The 20,562-nt window shown below is 39.3% G+C and overlaps 1 protein-coding gene across 2 annotated transcripts in view; it reads right to left on the minus strand.

Moving 5' to 3' along the window:
* Positions 1–20,562, minus strand: part of MBOAT7 (membrane bound acylglycerophosphatidylinositol O-acyltransferase MBOAT7) — a 64,975-nt gene that overhangs the window by 34,867 nt on the left and 9,546 nt on the right. For both annotated transcript variants that reach the window (XM_072425370.1, XM_072425369.1), the window contains exons 3-4: positions 7,575–7,704; positions 7,006–7,132 (exon numbers count right to left, since the gene is read on the minus strand). In XM_072425370.1, the coding sequence (XP_072281471.1) occupies positions 7,006–7,132; positions 7,575–7,704 (257 nt within the window). The remainder of the gene's footprint in view (positions 1–7,005; positions 7,133–7,574; positions 7,705–20,562) is intronic.

Genomic DNA, 20,562 nt, shown 5'->3' on the forward strand with positions numbered 1-20,562 from the left:
TATATATATACACATATACACATACACACACAAACATACATAGATATACACACACTTTTTTTCTAGGTGGAACAATTTGTTGTTGGATAGGAATGCATAAGAATGAAGAAAGATATATCATTCCCCCGTAAACATGAGAGGTATCCACTGCTTTAATATTGCCCCTTAAATACAATTCTTAAGAGTTTCTACCTTCAAATAAAAGGTGGTTATAAGGTCTAAATAAAACATTATGAAATTGGCAGCAATTGTTCCTTTTTAGGAAATGGTCATTGGTAGGATTGGCATATCTAAAGAACTAAGTGTATTTTTCTCTTTTTCATAAAAATGAATTTATGTGATAAATTGAAGTAAAATTGTATTTATTTGTATTCATATACAGGAGCAGCTATGATTTTTCTTTTGATGAAGCTGTATTAGGCCAAAAACACAAGAGCAAAACCGTGTTTTTATGAAAGAGAATGGTCACATAGAAAGTCTGTATATTTAAAAAATATGTTTGTTTAAAAAAAAAAAAAAAAAAAAAAAAATGATATATCATTGATGAATTTTAACCACCTGGCCGTTATACCCGACATAGTTCGGGGTAAAAACACTTGCAAAAAGTGTTAAACCCGAACTTTTCTCACCAGGTGGTTAAAAATGTAAACAAACGTTATATTGAAATCCGATTGTCATACATTGTATGACAATCCGATTACAACTGAAAGAAAATACTTACCCGGTCCCCGCAGCTCCTCCAGCAGCAATAACAAATTTGCTATTGCTGCTGGCATCTGCAGTGAGATGTGAAGCACAATGCAGAAATCCTTCATTGTGCTTTGCATCTCTCTGGAGATGCGAGCAGCAGCAGCAGCGTCTCTGTCTCTGTGAGCAGGGCAGGGAAACCCCCCCCTCACATCACTCCGGAGGATCATCTTCCGGGTGATGTGAGTGGTGATGTATGGGGGTGTGTCAGGGAGGGAAATTTAAAAGCAGATTACAATGTAATCTGCTTTTAAATGGTTTTTACAGTACAAAAACACCACACAACATGAAACAAAAATAAAAGTACATTTTTAATTTTATAGTTTATTTTTAGATTACATTGTTGTCTAACATTTCATTATTTTTTAAATTATTATTTATAATTATGTATTATAATTTATGATTATAATATAATAAATAAATATAATTATCATACCCGGGAGTAATTATTGTCCTAAGAATTACAAGCCCACAATATAAACAAAAATTTTGATGCAAAAAATATATATATAATTGTATAATTATTCAGAGTACCTAAATAACCCCCACCAAAAAAAAGGTTGCAAATACTCTTTTCTGTTTAAAATACTTGTGTGCCACAGGGGTATTCCAAAAAATTAAGATGTAGTGGAAATCTATTATTTTCCCTTATGGCATTGAGCCCACGATAATCATTACATGGTTAGTACCACCTTTCTACTGAAGAAAGAAGAATCCTTTATCAGCAGTTGAAGGTGATTGTTGAATAGAGTCCCATTCAAAGGTATTAGTAACATGTGGATTCCAGGCACTCCAAGGTAATTTTCCATCTCCATGTAATGTGCCTAGGGATCCCAATAGATGCCATGGCTTTAATAAGGAGTGCCACATCTGCTTTGAACTCTAGCCACAGTACCTCCCAATTAATCAGGCTATAGTGGCTTATGTTGTCTTACTTCTCAAAACATTGGCCTTAGCTTGGGGCATTTCTGCTCCAAGAGACAAGACCTAGTGATTACCAAAATTAAAGCTTTCTTGAGCCTTTTCAGCACACAATATTTGACAAACTGATTTGTGCCTCCTTGGCAGCCACTGCACTGCTACACCTTCACCAGATTTTTACCTAAATGCTCCAAACCCCTGTGGAATAACTAACGAAAGCTCTGCCTAAACTCTCATGTGATAGGTGACCAGAAAGGTGTACATGTAACCGGCTCTGGACATTTATTAAAAATGTGCCTGGGACTCACTAGATAAGAAAAAGCTTAGTTAAGGGAATGCGATGTATGTAGCATGACAAAAAGATAGTATGAGTACATCAATGAAAAAAAAACCTATCCCTACTAATGTAAAGTATGTAACTACTCAAAAAACATGCATTGCCAAAGACATAAGGCTAGGGGTATGCCGATTTAAAGAAAACAAAAATCATGCTTATGCTGCAAAATGAAATGTGGACTACTCACACTCAAACTTGGAGACCCTGAAAACATATGAAAATATCAGTAAGTTGTGTCATACCTCTTCCTCATTAAAGCACACCTCACTCCTGCGCATGCGGGCAGTTCTGACTCTGGGCGTGCCCTCAAGCTTTATCAGTTTCCCCCATCCCGCTGGCCAATCAGGAAATAGTCTCTTAATCATCCCTGGCTATTTAGTTAGCTCAGACACAGAACTCAGTGTTCGTACAATGTGTCTCCACTAGTGCGGAGCCCCCTAGCCCCCTAGCTGTTGGTTAATTCAGTGTTTCCTCTGTCCAGCTGCCTGTTGTTTCCCAGCCAATTCCCATGTGCTGTTCCAGTGTTCCTCCCTGTCTGTGGTTATTCCTGTGTCACCTGTGCCTCCTGTTGCTTCCAGTGTCTCCTGTGTTCCCTGTGTCTGCAGTGGCCCCTGTGTAACCGGTGTCTATTTCCTGAATCCCTGGTATTTGACCCCTGGCTTATGACCTGACCTCTCTTGCTTGCTGCCTGCCTCGACCCTGGCCTTCCTTGACAATTCTCCTGCTTTGTGATTTGGTACCGTGTATCATCCCACCCTGGTGTGCCCAAGACCCGCAAGCTGGCAGTAACGAGCAGCTCAACATCCTCACCACTAGAGGCTCTGGAGAAGACCTGGTTACTGCTTAGTCCTTCTCAGGACTCACACCACTTCTGTGCAAGCAGTAGCGGCCCCTAGTGGACCCGTCTCCCCAAGCGTGACAAACTGTAATATGTATACGTGTAATATGTATTATTTAAGCTGTAATATGTAGGGTTAAATACAGCAGCGGAATGCTCTGTAAAACACAAAAACAAACTTGAACATTACAGATTTTTAAAGATCCAAAAATCCCCCATCAGGTAGGTGGTAATTGCAGAAATGGTCAGGTGAAGTCTCTTCTGCAATACCAGTTGTTACCCTGCCTCTTAGCTGTTAATGTTTGCTGTGCATGCATTGCTTGCCAGTGAAAACCAGTAATCCCAGCTTCCTTTGCGTGTACCGGGCATGAACACCTGTGGAATTTTACTAAGAAAAGAATCTAGGTGAACTTTCAATTTACATGCAACCAAGTTTCCAGGATTAAATTAAGTTTTGAGTTTCAACTCTTCTTATAAAAAAAAAGCACAAAAAGACATTGTAGAGGGTGGATAACCCTTTTATTTTTATTATTAATTATTAAAATTTGGTTTGTGTTTTTTTTAAGTGCAACACCCTTTTTACAAAAAGAAAAAAGAGCACAGCACCACCCCCTTCATTCTCGATTGCTTAGGCAAACAAGAATGAATAGGAGCGCAGAGCCTTCTGGGATGCCTACGTCACGCATCCCGGGAGGCTCTTGGCTGCTTTCATTAATAGGGAAAAAAAATTGCCAATCTCATACGTGTGCAGTGAGATCTGCAAGTTTTTTCCCAATCTACGTTACTCGATCCTGCGCCTGCACAGTCTGAGATCAGGTGACATAGGAAAAAGAATGCGAAAGAAAAGAAAAGAAGAGAAGATACCTTTTTCTTTGTCAGATCAGATAATGACAGATGTGCTGGCATAGAGTCATTGACACATTCTTGCACAGATATAAGTAGTGCCTGATCACTGTAATCTCCAGTTACCTTTACTAATTGATGGACTTTGATCTGGTTCTGCTTCCTGCAGAGTCTAGTTACATGTAATCATACCTCTCTTTTACAGCTAAAGTACAATTAAGGTTATTATCTTAAAGTTATGTTACATAGTACAGAACTCTTGATATAAGCTAGAACATGGGAGCAGTTAGAATTCTCCATCTAGGTACAAATATGCATAGGTGTAAAGGTGACAGGTCAAAATCTTTTTATAGACTAAACATTAATCAAACCTCGGCAATTTCCATGAGTAGTGGTTGAAATATAATATAGTGCATAGAATGTTTTATATGTTTTGTCATTTTGTCATAAGTGTATGTGCAAGTAAAGGGGTGTCAAAGTTAGGACAGCACACAAATGTGAACCACATTATTTGGAGGTTAAATTTATTTTTTTTACCCACAAGATAAAAAGAGGAAGGTTGGGATTTATAAAAAAACACTAAGATTGTTGAGCATGATTTAGTTATTCTAGTTGAAGTGAAATCTGACCAGAGTTTAGAAAGAAATATTACTAAAAAGGGAAGAGAACTGGCAAATTCCCTAAAAGAGAGTCCTACGATATTACTTAAAGAACCTTAAAAGTGATTATGCACTTACAACTTTTGATAGTTACATGATACCATACATATAATTAAAAAATTGAAAAAGTATTTTTGGTAAACGAATTTCAATTGGTTGACATGCGATGTTACTACTTTGTACTTTTTCAAATTTCTAGATTGGAATTACAAGTTTTACAATATCACTTAAAACATACCAATATATGTCGATATTTTTTGGATTTAAGAAGCATATCTTCTAGGAAGTACACTTCAGAAGGCACTAGGTTTGCATTCACATATGCCATACTATAAAGAAGTTGGATGTGATGAGGCTTTAAAAATTAATGTTAACTTTTTAACATTTTTAGACTAAGGAGATCCAAAACCTATTTATCAATTCATTTCCCACTACATACAAGTAGATTAGATTACAAACATTAGAACCAAGCACCACTGCTCCTGTTTAGAAGTTATATCAGTTATATCATGTTTTAAATGGTATATCCGTGTTACAATATAAGACATACATTTTGCTGCCTGCAATGCCCCAAATCAAATTAATTGCTTGTCACTAGTGGTGGTCAAATCTGAGTTGATTCCAACTGGCAGCTATTACATCTTCAAATTGGAACAGCTAGCCAAGATGACATTTTCTGCTACTGATAGTCAGGGACAGAACCTGGAGCTTATCTAGGGACAGATAGGATAGGGAAAAAGGCAGAGAGGCTTGCTGCTAATTATTCAAAGGAAAAGTCTTTTTGCAAACTTGCTTTCATGAGAAACTGCTTGGAAAAACTATGACTGCTAACCAAGTGAAATCACTGCAATTATTTCCAGTTATACACAGATGATTTTTTGCCATTGTTGCTAATTGATGATTTATTAAAGCTCTTCAAGGTTGGAGAAGATACACTTTCATCAGTGAAGCTGGTTGATCCAGCAAACCTGGAATGGATCTGATACAGGATTCAAAACATTTGCTAGCAAACAGCAAATTACTTTGAAGAAGCCTTAGAGAGCTTTAATAAATCAGGGCTATTGTCTCTGTAAAAGTGTTGACTCACACAAATTGTGCAAACTTTTAAAATGTCAATATCTGATCTGGCAACTGAACTAGGCCTCACAAGAAACCAGCCACTAAAGGAGCCTGCACTGAAACAAAGCCTCTTAGCTCTGAAACCACAATTTACCGAACTTTAGGTAACAAGAAGAAAGCACCAGCACCACTACCAAGCACCCCACTTATGGTAGAAGATAGCAAGAGGTCCCATTATGCATGTTTTCATGCACGTATTGAAAAAAGCAAGCAAACAGTCAGGGTCTGACAAAGATGAGGATGTTGTATTAGACAAGATATTGGACGTAGGTGAAAATGATAAGGACAGTAGTGGCAATAAAGGCAAAGACACCTTGTGGCAACATCCATCTTAAAAAAATAGGATTTTGGAAAGAAGGCTTCTTATAAAAATTTGCAGGTCTCTGGCCTTTGAAACTGCAGATACTGCTGACTCTTGCAGAGTCCTGTGAGCCTGAAGCCATGGGGCTTTGGTTCATTGGTTGATGATGTATATTTTGCAGTAATAGAAGAAGTACACTTCCAGTCATTCTCTGGCATGCCAACTGAACACCCTTCTGACCAAGCTACTGGTGTTTCACTGCCGTAAAAGTTGGTGGAAATCATCACCCTAAAACAACTTAGCGCGTAGCTACACTGGATAATACCAAGCCTCCATCATTTTCTAATTCTGCTCATGATCCTCCAAGCAAAAATGTTCTGCAGGTCCAGTTAGAGATGACATTTTTCACTGGGAAGCCACAATTTTGGGATCCAGTGGCAGTTTTGACCTTACCCCTTCGAATCTCCTAAAGTTAAATTAGGACTTTACTATCCAAATTTAAACAGCAGTGATACCAAACTTTAAACTATTACATCATTACTACTATTACTAAATTACCATTTCCCCTCACTTTCCCTTTCTTTCTCCTCTCCTTCCTTTATGTACAGTACATGCTCACATGAAAAAAAATTAGCTTAATATTGGACAGAAACTACTCAAAACTGGACTGTCAAGTAGTTACCAGAATACAAGTGCCAAGGATTATAATTGTATCAAACAAAATATGTGTTCACATGTGGCCAATGACTTTACCATAACTTGGGTTTGAGACTTAATCCATCTTTCATTTCTCCCTGAAAGATAGTGCATCTGTTTGGGCCAGGAAAGGGAAGGTGTAATCAAGAAATAGTTAAAACAAAAACCATGCCAAGTTGTCCACCATTATTGAAAATGGGAGCATGGAACTGCTCTCAATAATTAAGTCAAATCCTTTACCTATTTTAGACTTCATGATGTACTTTTTGCTAATGTTTGAGGGTTGAGTTAGAGAAATATATATGGAGCAGAAATATTGTAATATTTTTGCATTTCGATAAATAAAATATAGTGCAATTTAAAACTAAATTCAAACCTTGCAGGAACCTTCATAGCTTCCCCTAGCTCAAAAATATCTGTGGTCTGTTCTTGTGTTCATAATTGCCATTGTGTAGGACTCAAAATAAGTTATGTATAAGTGCAATATGTTAAGTGCAATATGTTTATGTAGACAAACAATTTAGGGTAAATAATATGTACTTACCTTTAATGTTAACAGCAACTGCACAGCATTTGTGAATGAAGTGGGGGCTGGAAGATTAAAATAGATCACTGTGCGGAAAAACAGCAGGTAAGTAAAGGTCCAGCCAAGAGCCAGGAAGTGGCAGGATCTAAAAGCATTCAAAGAAAATACAAATGGAGAAATAGTAGAAGAAACAGTTCTGTATATTTTGAAACAAATTTATTCATATACTTGCCTAAAAAGTTTACTAAATATGCCATGAAAACCAATATAATGTATTTAGGTAAAGAGATACTCTATCAGAGGCGGCCAGCTCAGTGCCTATTTTTGATACTCGTTTAGGATGTGGTATTTAATACCTGTAATAACTGCATCCTATTTCTCCGCATGTAGGCTACTGTGAAAGGAAAGTTCTATTTATGTAACCTGACACCAGATGGTAGTTTATTTGTTTCTTGATAAACACGTTTTGAAGCCAAAATCAAGCAAACAAGGTCACATTTAATGCCTTTGGACACCTTATTCAATCTGAAAACCACCAAACTTTACCTCTATATTGTTTATTTCTTGAAAGCAAATTCACATTTTACCTGGGTGAAATTTTTACTATAAGCCATGTGCCAAGGATGGTAATCACAGAATGAAGAGTGTGGATGTGACAAGTCACCAGAATAAGCAGCAATCCCACAGCCGCTCCACCCCACTGCTTAACAAGTGAACCTGCAGATAAAACACAGAACATTTATTCTATTTAATAAAACCGATTCACTTTTTACATAAGTAAAGTTAAGTAAAAAAAAAATTTCAAAAACTATACACACAGTTATACATACATTTAATCCAAAGAAAGGCAGAAATAAACCCTCCTAAAAATGATTTGAATTGCTCAAACCTTCCCATTTCCTTAAAACAATCAGATAATTCCCTGGATGAACAGTCTCTCATTCCTTCTAAAATGTAATAGCCAGATAAATTCTATACATCTACAAATGCATCCTGTTTTTTCTTAAAACAACCTATTGAGCTTGCTAAAATTGTAGCATAAAAAATAGGCATATGTGGCACGAAGAGCAAAGTCTATGTTTTGATTGTGCTGTACATACAGCACGGTTCTGCTCTATGGAAAGGGGAGGGGGAGAGTGACAGAGCGGCACCCTGCTGCGCGCTCTTCCCCTTCTTTTTATTAGGATCGGTCGTCGTTCATCATCCGTGGATCCGCCAGAAGGGTCGTTCGGACGATGGACGATGCCGACTGTACACACGCCAGATTTTCGCCTGATATCTGGCCGATGCCGATTATCGGGCGATAAAAATCTGACGTGTGTACGCAGCTTAAGTTTAATTTCCGTGTTTCCAAAAGTAATACCCGTAAAATGCGGTTGTAAATTAGGAGACGCAAAGGAGGATCTAGGGCGATATTAAAAAGAAGTGGTGACAGAGGACACCCTTAACAAGTGCATCCCTACATCTGTAGAGATCGGGACAGCTGAATATTGACAAAAAGCAAGGTGGGTAGGAATCGTGTATAGAAACGAGCATAATTTAAAATATGTTGGGTCCAAATTCTCAGTTTGCTAATAGAGCTTATAAGTAGGACCATTTTACTTTGTTGAAAGCTTTTTCAGCGTCCAGACATAACAAAATATGATTTTTATTATAGGGGTGTGTGGTGGCTGCTATTGCGGTTTTTATCCCTTTGGATATGTGTGCCACACTTACCTGTTCTTTGCTAAAGCACAGGCATCTCTCCCCTGCGCATGTGGGCAGTTCTGACTCTGGGCGTGCTTCTGAACCCAAGTATTATCAGTTATCGCTAAATCCGCTGGCCAATCAGAAAATAGCCTCCTTATCATCCCTGGCTATTTAGCTAGCTCACACACTGCACTTAGTGTTCGTGCAACGTGTCTCCATTGTGTCAAGCTTAATTCAGTGTTTCTTCTGTCCAGTTCCTGCGTTAACCCCTAGTTGTCAAGTCTGTTGGTTCCCAGCCAACTTCCCTGTGCTGTCCCAGTGTTCCTGTCAATCTGCGGATACCCCTGAGTCACCTTTGCCTCCTGTTGCTTCCAGTGTCTCCTGTGTTCCCTGTGCCCGCAGTGGCCGCTTCCAGTGTCTCCTGTGTTTCCTGTGCCCGCAGTGGCCCCTGTGTCACTTGTGTCTGTCTCCTGGATCCCTGGCAACTGACCCCTGGTGTGTGACCTGCTCAACCCTGGCCTTCCTCGACTATTCTTCTGCTTTGTGATTTGGTGACATGTTTTGCCCACATTGGTGTGCCCAAGGACTGCGACCTGGCAATACCCAGCGGTGCAACATCCTTACCATCAGAAGCTCTGTAGAAGACCTGTTTACCGCTTGGACTCTTGGCCCTTCGCAGGGCTCGCACCACCTCCGTGCAAGCCGTAGTGCCCCCTTGTGGTCCCATTACCCAGTGCGTGACAACGTGACGGTTACGAGCAAAACCCAATTGCTGCTCTGTGATGAGGGAGGGGAGAATGGGATGGAGGCAGTTGGCCATGATTCTTGCCATGAATTTATAGGTGGTATTCAGTAAAGAAATGGGCCTGTAAGAAGAAGGTGACACAAGGTTTTTATGTGGTTTGGGAATAAGGGACTTGTGGGCCGCAATAAAGGGGGGGAAAGGGAACTTATTAAGATAGATGCAATCGAAGATTTCTTTTAAAAGAGGTGATGGGTATGTATGGTTCAATGTGTTTGTACATTTCTACCGGTAAACCATCAGGACCTGGGGTCTTTCCAAACGGTAGCTTGCGGATAACTGATTCAAATTTCTGAAAGTTCAATTGGAGCATTGAGGATTTCCTGGTAAATTAGGTGGAGGTGGATTAGCAGGTAAATTAGCCTGCTGCAGCAGAGAATGTAGCTTTTGACTATTTGGGGGTTAGGCCAAATAAACAGATGAAAAATGTTTTTCAAAGAGGCGTAGAATTTCAGCTGGGTTTGATGTCTACATGCCTGAGTGGGGTCACGCAGTGTGTGTGTGTGTGTATCGTTGGGTGTGGCTAACTTAGCTCTGTGTGGGACTAGAGAATAAAGATCGTTATGTAGAATCATGGCTGCTTGGAGCCAGAAACATCTGGATTCCTCAGTAAGGGCATGTTGGTATGTGTGATATGCCGTCGCTACATTACATGTATGTAGTTTAGCTTTCTCTCTTTTAATGCCTTTTAGGTATGTAGTGATATGTTCCTGTAATACGGCTTTGCCTCCCATAATAACATTGGGGTGTCCCAGTGCTGAATGTTGTTGTCCAAGAAATTGTTCCAGGACAAAATTAAATTAGCATTTAAGGAGGAGGAACAATAAAGATATGAGGGATAATACCAGTGTGATGAGTTGTGTAATGCGTTAGGTAGTCGGAGATATAGTGAGATTGAACGTGATCCGAGAGGAAGATGGGGTGGTAGGTGGTGGAATGCATGTTGGGAAGCAGGGAGTCATGTGTGAGGAAATATAGGAGAGAGTTTTGTATGCTTTCAACCAGCAGGAGTATTCCCTGGCTGTGGGGTTCCTTACTTGCCAGGAATCTAGCAGTGGAATTTGTTTAGAGCAGGGGTCGGCAAAGTTTTATGGCCCCTAGGCCATTTATGGGGTGGGTGGCAGCACTAGTGGCTGGACGGGTCCTAATGGCTCCCCCCACAACCAGGGAATGCCCCTGAAGTTAAATGCAATGCATACGGAGGAGAGGGATTTACCTTCAGGGAGCTTTCCCTATTTACCGTGGCAGTAACAATGCCAGACACGGTAAATAGGGGAGCAACTGCAAGGGGGCAGCATTGCAGCTCCAGTAGGTCCTAACGCCCCCTCGCCGACCTGCCAGCAACCCACGGCTCCAGAGCCAGTTGGCAATAGGCCAGATAGGTCAGGGGGCGGTAAGCCGGAACAAGCCACTGGCTAGGTCGTATCTGGCCTAAAGGCCGGAGTTTGACGACCCCTGGTTTAGAGAGACGATAAATTGGGGACAGGCCACCTGTGCTCTTGAAAGTAGAGTTATCAAGGTTTTTCTCCAGGGTGCTGTTAAAATCCCCTGCTATGATGAGATTAGGATAATCTCCCTCTAGGAGAAGTTTCATGATTTGATTAAAGAAATTGGCGTTGGGCCTGGTGGGAGCATAAATATTTATATAATTAGGAATGAATATAGAGTGCCCTGGATGCTCACCTTCAATAAAATACATGAAGAGTTGGGGTCTATATAGGTATTGAAGATTTGAAATGGTAAAGATTTAAGAACCAAAATTGCTACTTCACGCTATTTTTTAGCGTAAGACAAGGTGATCACCTCCCCCACCCAGGATCCAGGCATGTGCAATGTGTCTCCTAACTTCACGTGAGTTTCCTGAAGAAACACCAGATCAGGGCGATATGTGGGCAGATGTGCAGTGACTTTTAATGGTGTGGTTAAGGCTTCCTACACTATTTTGAGAACAGCAGGTGACAATTGGTGGATTGTTGTCAGTAGGTGGAGTGGTCAGCATCATCTATATGTAATCAGTAACAGGTGGAGAGGTGAGCGGGTGTCAAACAAAACCTGTCTCGGCTGTCCCAGGCTGCTGAGGCTCTCACATTGGGTAGATAGGGGGGGGAATTTACTAAGTAAAATTTGCAAACAATTGGATGAGACAAAATCTTAGTTAAAAGGGGATAGAAAATAGGATTAACCTCTCTAGCGGTTCATTTCTTTCCGGTCTTATGTCTAAAAGCGGTACATTGTTTTCCGTGAAAATTTTACAGTATAATATAATAGTATGAGTATAATAAAGTTTGAAACACAAAATCATGTAAAAATAATAAATTGAATAAATTAAAAAATCTATATATTTAAATAAAAAAATACATATTATACTCATACTATTATATTTACTGTAAAATAAATGTTCTTGAAAATAATGTACTGATTTTATACATTAAAATCGAATGTATTGCATTCAATACAGATATTTTGCATTTAATGCAATACAAATGGATTTCCCACCCTGCCTGCCGGCAACGTACACATGCACCAACATCACCGGCAACTCCCCGGTGACTCATCGGGGCCAGAAGCTGGCTGGAGGAAGAAGAAAGAACACAGGGATCGCGGCGATGGACAACGCTGGACGCCGGCGGATCAGGGAAGACTGTATTTACTATTACCTTCCATAGGTTTACCTACCCCGTGTGTGACTCGGGGTTACCGCTTTTAGCAACTTTTTTCTACCCCCGAGTCATACTCTTTACCGCTAGGGAGGTTAAAGATCTAATACCATAACAATTTGCACAAAATCTGAGAAAGAAATGCAAAACAGTAAAAACGTAAAATTTTTATAGTTACTAATCATGAAGGGTATGGGCGGTGTAGAAAACTGCAAAACACAATGTCAAACATAAACTGACATGTACCCTTAAGAACAACCTGAATAAGTTTCATAAGACATGGGACCCGTGGATTGAGTTTGGCAATATGTAATCTCTAGGAGTGGAACCCCCTCCTTCCTCTTCCTCACCCAGTTGGTTTCCCCAAATAACCCCCCCATTTTGTTTTCTCTCTCGTGGTTCCCTCAAATGTTTTTTTTTTTGTTTCCTTTATGTTTAATACCCCACCCCACATTACTTGAGATAATTCTGATATAGAGTAAGAAGACCTGAAAGATTTGAGGAAAGGTTATGGTATAATAACTCTTGATTAAACCTTTTGTATAGATAACTATGAATTAAGTAAATAGTTCTGAAGTTTTATTTGAATATGGAAACCTAGGCTAGTTTAAACAGTTAAGAAATTAATTATTTTTGACGACCCCCTTATACTATGCTCCCTTTCCCTTCTTGTTGTTATTTTACCAATGTTTGTAATTTATAATTGTAAAACCAATAAACTTTTTTTCAGAAGAAAACACAATGTCAAACAATTGAGTGAGGCAATTCCTGGCCAGAAAATTTGCTAGATTAAGTATATTGTTAAAAGGGTAAAGAGCTGAAAGTACAATACAGTAATTTGTACGTGGTAAGGCTAGGGATGTAAAACAAAAGTGATAAAATAGTTGCATAGTTACTAATAATAGAGAAAGGTGGCGGACATATTTGTAGTCCTAACATTAGGATGTGGTCCAGGTTGAGCTGGAGAACATGGTTTTCAGGTAGCGAGGTCAGATGCGAATATTTCCTGAAGGTAGGGCCAAAGCAGGATTCTCAAAAAACATAGGCGCCCCAATAATGGACACGCGGAACTTTGCTGGGTGTGTAAGAAGTGCAAAAGAAGTGCAAAACTAATGTTACGTTTAATACGAAATTTGCAGACTCGAGACAAGGCACAGCATTGTTGTGTTAAAGCTGCGAAGTAGTCCTGGAATATCAGGATCTTATAACCCTGGACCATGAGGGATCCCAAGCAGCGGAAAGCTGTCCCCCTGGTGGAAAAATCTCAACAACTGCGCGAGGTCTGGAGTTTGGGGTGAGCTGGTCTGGTCCAAGAAGATGGACTCGTTCCATGAAACATCAGGGAAGAAGGTCCATCTGTAGAGCTTGGGGAATGTCCACAGTAATGAAATAGCAGCTACCAAGATTCGAAAATCCAGTAAGAGATTCCCTCTTTTCTTAATTGAAGATACAACGCCATCAGCTATTAACCCTCCACTTTTGTTCCAGCAATACATCCAGCTCTTCCATTTCAAGAAGAATTTACCAGGTGGTAAATTTTCAGATTGCAAACTCTTGGTAACAGTAAAGGGGTTACAAAGTAGATTTTCCAGTGCTTCTACTTGTGTCCACTGGCTTTCAGTTAATAAAACATTTTCATTATCCAGTTCTTCAAGAAAGTCTTTTAGTTCAAACAAAACCAAAATGGCTTCTTTTCCTGCACGTCTTTTCAAAATGGTATCTGTTTTAGGAGCCCTGGCTGCAAGCTACTTGCCTCAATTTTCAGATTAGAGTAGCTGCATGACAATCTTTCAATCTATCTCTTATTGCAAGTTGAACAGTATGAACAGCACAACACTTATCTTGAATAATAGTACGCTTAGATGCTTCTTCAACAATATTATCCAAAATGTCACGATTCTCTTCGCTTTCACTTGAATTCACTCTCCAATACTTGCAGAACTGTCTTCCTTTAATATCGGTCTGTCATTTTCTTCATCTACTTTATTCATTTTCTCAGTTGTGCTCAACATATTAGAAGCATTATCTGTCACAATACGGGGAGCCTGTCACAATACAGGCTGATTCACCAAGCAAAATCGGAGGCCCTTCGATCGATTTATCAACTAAATTTTAGGAGCTGGCATATTCGCGCGGAAGTTATTAACTGAAATGGTCTCGCTGCTGGAGACGCACATTCCCGGCAGTTTGACACTGGTGAGCTTACAATTAAATTATTCTAATGGCACACATCTTTCACTTAGACCTAAAAAAAAAAATGTTTGGGTTGTTCAAATGTTTCAAACATTTATATTAGCTGAGAAATAAGAACAAATAATGACTTATTTTCTGTTAGGCAACAGTTAACCGAGTTCAGCTCCTCTACATAGGCGCCTATCTAATCGCTTTCGATGCCTGATTGGAGGAGTCACCTGGAGGTAAATATTGCGACTTTCCACAGGCTTTATTCAGGCATTTCTACAAAATTATTGTAGTATAAAATTTTATATGAATCGATATATATATATATATATATATATATATAATACTTTTAATATTAAATCCTTTTCAACTTTATTTTCAATATCTGTTTACTGGTGTACAAATCTAAAGGATCGCATCAATAAATTAACATGGATTGTCCAATTGCAAAAAAAAAAAAAAAAAACAGCCAATTTAGACAGACTGCGCAAGTGCTAATTGCAAGCAAATTTCTATCACCTGTGCGCTTAAATTTGAGCATATATAAGGGTATTGTCTAACTTCCTTTTTCCTTATGTCTTTTTTTTCTTGGAGGGGCTGTTGTTTTGTGTGTTATCCTAATTAATCTATGTTCCTGCATTTGATACTTTGCTTACTCTTTAGCACGATAGCTGTTTTTTTTTAACTTTGAATGTTTCAATGTCCATTTTGCAATTTTGAAGTTAATGTTATGTTATTGTGTTTGTGGCCATATTGTTTGATTGCAAAATTCTGCCTTTATTACTACTTTGAAACGCTTGTCCAGCATACATATTTTCTAATCCAGTTTTCCACCCTTGATGGGTCAAAATTGCATATTGGTTTGGTAAGTATTTTTTGAATGCAATATTTATTAGGACATTTTTGAACTGTGTTTTGTTTGCTCTTTTTAATTTTTTTGTCATGTAAATTTAGTGATGTGCGTGTGTTTTTTTTTTTTTATATATATATTTTAATGTGACCTTTTTAGCAAATGCTTCTTTTGAATAAAGTTGTTTGTAAAATGTTGTTGGTTGTTTTTGGGGGGTTTGTGGTTATGTGATCTCCTTTCCAATCCCCCAGGACTTTAGTTAAAACAGGACTACAGTTTAAAAAGTCAATTGTGATTGTTTTTAAGCTGTTTCTTTCTCTGAAATGTTTGAAAGGCTAAAAACAGCACAATTGTCTTGTTAAAACTCAGCTGCTTGATGCGCATAGTTGTGCGCCAAACTTCAGGAGTATGTAGCCCATCAGTTGAAAAATGCGCTGCACTTTTGCACAGTCCTCATTCGGGTAAGTTTTTATTTTTTTTGTGTATATTGCTTGTTTTGCTTCATGTGCACTCATACGTGTATGTATAGACATGAGTGCACATGAAGCAAAACATGTATGTATGCATGCATTTAGATGTGTGTACATATACATAGAAAAGAGAAATTATAGGAATAAATGGGTAAAGAGGGCTTTTTGGACCATATTGCTTCACATGCTTCAAATTGAAAAGATTGCCTATTTGTTCCTATGATTTCTGATGTCATGGGCTTGGCTACAAGCAACATTCATGGATGATATTGCTTCTGGTTAAAGGTATTGCTTCCACTATCAAGCTGAGGTGAGTAAGTCAATACATATAGTGGGCAAAGGTCTAAAATGCCATTCAAACCTGCAGAAACATCCTGAAGGAATGGAAAAGCAAGAAAATGTGTTGGCACAAAGTGGATTTGGCCCTGGAAGTTTGATATACTAGTACTATTTGTTTTGTGTAAACACCTAAATAATGCATACACTCCAGTATTTAATGAGCATTAACCACCTGGGCAGTTACTCCCGAGCCTAGGTAGGGGTAAAAAAAACTTGCTGAAAGCGTTTACCCCGGGCTGGCTAAATAAAAACAGGCGTCTTTTTACCAGGTGCTACTAGCATCCTTCAATGTGCTGTCGTCCGATCCGAGTTCTCCAGCGTCGATCCCCGTCTCCAGCGTTGAGTGTCTGTCTTCTCTGTCGGATCCCTGCCTCCTTCTTCCCTCGGTGTTCGTATGTGCGTGCCCCTCAGCGATTTCTGATGACGTTGACTGTGTGTGTGCCCGTCGGCGGGAAATTCAAATTCATATTTTGTATTGGATTGAATACAAACTCCTGTAACCAATCCAATACAAAATAAACACAAATAAATACACAATCACAATTTTAAAAATTACCAGTTAATCCCTGGATTGGATAGTCTGTAACACTGTGTCTGCTCTTACCTTTACTGATCTTTGCCTAATTTTGACCCTTTTCTGCCTGCCGCCTGACTTGACCTCCGCCTGAACTCTGACATCTCTGCCTGCAGCCTGCCCTGACTTCTGCCAGGACATCACCGCCTGCCTGACCCCTGCTATGGCTTCAAGCTCCAGAAGGCATCTATTGACCCATGATGTGTTGGAACTGTTCTCGGACAGCAAGAATATATCTGGAACTCTGTCATATATACAGGTAAAGGCACAAAATTTGACCACAGATTTAGTTCCTTTGGAGTGGATCTTCTGTGCTGTCTCCTATTGAGCCTTTGCTGAACCAAGGCTATTGTCTTACTACAGACAATTTTTATACGTCCCCCGAGCATTACGAGTTCCTGATACAAAACAAAACGGATGCCTACGGAATTGTTAGGGCTAACCTACGTGAATTGCCAGCCAATTTCACCACACAAAAGCTCAAGCCTGGGGATAAAGTTGCCTAGCAGAATGGCAAGATGCTGGCTCTCTGAGGGCATGATAAGAAGGATGTCTGCATGATAAACCCTGTTCACAACACCGCCACTGTTCAAATCAGAACAAGAAGTGGGAAAGACATTCAGAAGCCCCAGGTAGTCATTGACTACAACCGCACAATGGGGGGTGTTGACAGAGTCGACCAGGTCATGACTTTTTATCCAGCTGTCAGAAAGCTACAGAAAAAGTACTATAAAAAATCTTTCACCATCTAGTGGAACAGTGACTGTGGAATGCGTACATTTATTCAAAAAACAAAATAACAGGCCTGTACCCCACCCCGAATTCATATGGAAAATCTGTGAAGCTGTATGTGTGAAACACCTAACACCAGAAAAGGATGTAAATTAACATCAACTTGAATGACGTGCTTCATACACGGTGAACCCGCTACGCCTGAGTGCTCGTCATTTTCCAGAGTACATTCCACCAACCCCAAGAAAGCAAAAGCACACAAGAATGTGGTGTGCTGCTCCAAGAGAGGGGAGGATGGGAAAAAAACATGGAAGGAAATCCGGTACTACTGCCCCGAATGTGATGTTGGACTTGTTTTTTTTTTTTACATGATTGTGTGTTTCAAACTTTATTATATTCAAGACATCTACTAGACCCTTTTTTGGACATAGTTCGGTAAGTTACAGGTCTACAGTATTAAAAAAATAATTCATGAAAAACAGTGTACTGCTTTTGGTACAGAAATGCAGACATCAGTGAAACGCCCAGGAGGTTAAGTTAAACAACAACACAACATCCGTTCATTTCCAAGAGTGCCTGACCCTGCTTGAGAGCTTGGCAATCAATGTGGTTTGAGGTTGTGCTTGGCAACCTTGACCTCCTCCTTCCATTGCCATCAGGTGTGTTAGAATGAGTATGCAATTCAGCTGGACAACTAATTGACAACCTGTTTGGACAGCAAGTGGAAGTGTGCTTGTATACAAAAGTGCTAAGATCAGGCAGCACAGCACTATGACAACAAACCTAAAATACTACCACAAATGAACAAAGAAGTTGTGTGGCGGCAAATCAACAGTGCAAATGTCAGAAAAGTACTATGTACATAATTCATTAAAATACTAATATGGGACAAATGCATCAAGGGGGTAAAGTAGCACTTTGAAAACGAAACCATGCAGACATTTGTACTCAATACTTGTGGAAAAAAAAGACAAAACATTGCTGAAGAATTGCTAAACAACAGAACTGGCATTACAAACCAGGCACAAAAACATTGCAGCAACAGATGAAACTAACAATAACTGGGATTACAAAAAGTCACATCAATGCATACCATCCAAGCAAACTTACTTAATTAATCCTCCCCCCACAAACCAGTCAAGTTAAAATAGTACTATTGAAAATGCCTATGTATTTCTATACATTTAAATGTATTTTGACACACACACACACACACTCACAGAAGTAAAATTACTAAATGTTCCCTAATACATGTATTATAACATGTTTGCCTATATTCCTTTACTAAAATATTCGATTTCTCTAAAGCCAAACTAGAATGAAATTTTAATCAGGTCACAAATGTTTGTTCACATTTTTTTACAGTCATACCATTGTGTGATGACCTATTTGAAAGTGCTACTTAGTATCTATCCAGCTTGATGGAAATTAGTTTGCAGTGTTGCAACCAAAAGAAAAAGTATCAAAACAACAAGTGCAACAAATGAAACTATAAATTAAGCATTTTTGTGAATGAGTAGAATCTAACATAAAAAAGTAGCATTTACACAAAAAAACATCAAGCATTAAAGATTCAAACTGACCTGTAAAATGGACTAGAGATGCGCACAGAACAGGGCGCAGGTGTGCGCTAATCAATTGCTATCACCTCAACATTGAGTTTACCATCTGCTCCTGAACCGCGCAGCTGAAAATTTATCTCCCTAACGGGCGTATTCGAGGTCTTTGCAGGAAACCGGCAGGTGAGATCACTGGAACTCGGCCCTGACTCGCTGTAATAGAGCTTGATGACCGGCGCATGCATACGCACATTTTATTGATAAATCAGGCCCATAGAATCTGTTCCTTTTTAATTTCAAAATCTTCTACAGCATCTTCCCCTAACTTCTGAAGATAGTCACTGGTGTGATGTGCTTGACTGTCCTTTACTCCCAAGGTTAGGGTTATTGTTTTTATTTTTTTTTTTTGATGAAAATGTATTATTTTCATCAACAAATCCAACATTAATAGCAAAATAATTGACTCTGTGACGTGTGCATGCATCCATTTTTATGAAGGCAAAATGTCCCTTCAGACTTTTTCGTAGTTCTTCCTGTTTACATTTGGCCTCTTCAAATATAACTTTCCTTATACTTTCTCTTTCCAGAGAATAACCAAGTTTTTTTAGCCATTTCTCCATTTAGGCCTAAAAAGGCTGGCTGTGAAAAGAAGGATAGTGGTACACATTTCTTTACTACCATTTCAATAATGTGTTTTTTGAGTTTTTCTGGTGTCATTGTTATGGTAACTTTGTCAGATATAATGAATCTTCTTAGTTGTGTTAACTTATCCCAGAAGTAGATGGAACATTTTCATTGATATCTTTCTCATTTACAACTTCTAACACTTTAGGATGAAAATGCTGCAAGTGTCTTTTCAAATTTGGTGCTCTTATAGGTGCATTTTTGTTAGACCCACTGAACATTCTAATTTTTGCATCACATTGTTTTTCATCATCATCTTCAAGAATACATTTGGCACATGTAATGTTTCCCATCACTTCATAATGTAAAGTGCTCATAAACAGCAAACTTTATCGTGTTTCTTGACAGACTTTTTGCCACTTTGAATAGGGTGCCGCTTTCACTAAAATATACATTTCAAATATGTTATACTAACTAGCATATTCTTTGATTTACATTCAAACCTACACATAGTCCTGCACTATTGCAAACATACATACAACAAGGCATTATACACACAAATAGGCTATGGCCCTGCACTAAACTTAGACATAATTTGTCCTATACAGAAAAACACGCACAAACTTGCTATACACACACACACACACACACACACAACACAGAGCCCTACATTTTACTCAGAAACATACACAATATGCACTATACACAAACATTTATACATCCCTGCACCATACACACAAACATACACACAGCCCTGCAGTTTTATCCAGAAACATGCACACAGCCTTCCATCATAGTACACACAAGCAGCCATGCAGTTTTTTAAAATAAACATTCACAATTTAGTTCTTCTAAGCCAGCGATGGCGAACCTGTGGCACGCGAAGGCTTTGCAGCTGGCACGCGGGAAGGTCTGCAATTAAGATATGCGGCGCGGCGGGAACCGAGTGTGCCTGTGTCTGCTTTGCAGCTCACCTGGCAACAGGGCCGGACTGGCCATTGGGAGGACCGGGCATTGTCCCGGTGGGCCGCGGCCCATCCTCCTGTGCTGGCTGCAGTCCTGTGAGTGGATGTTTAGCCTGCCTGTCTTCCCCTTAGT

Source organism: Pyxicephalus adspersus, chromosome 11 (genome assembly GCF_032062135.1).
Source record: "Pyxicephalus adspersus chromosome 11, UCB_Pads_2.0, whole genome shotgun sequence".
Taxonomy (NCBI): Eukaryota; Metazoa; Chordata; class Amphibia; order Anura; family Pyxicephalidae; genus Pyxicephalus; species Pyxicephalus adspersus.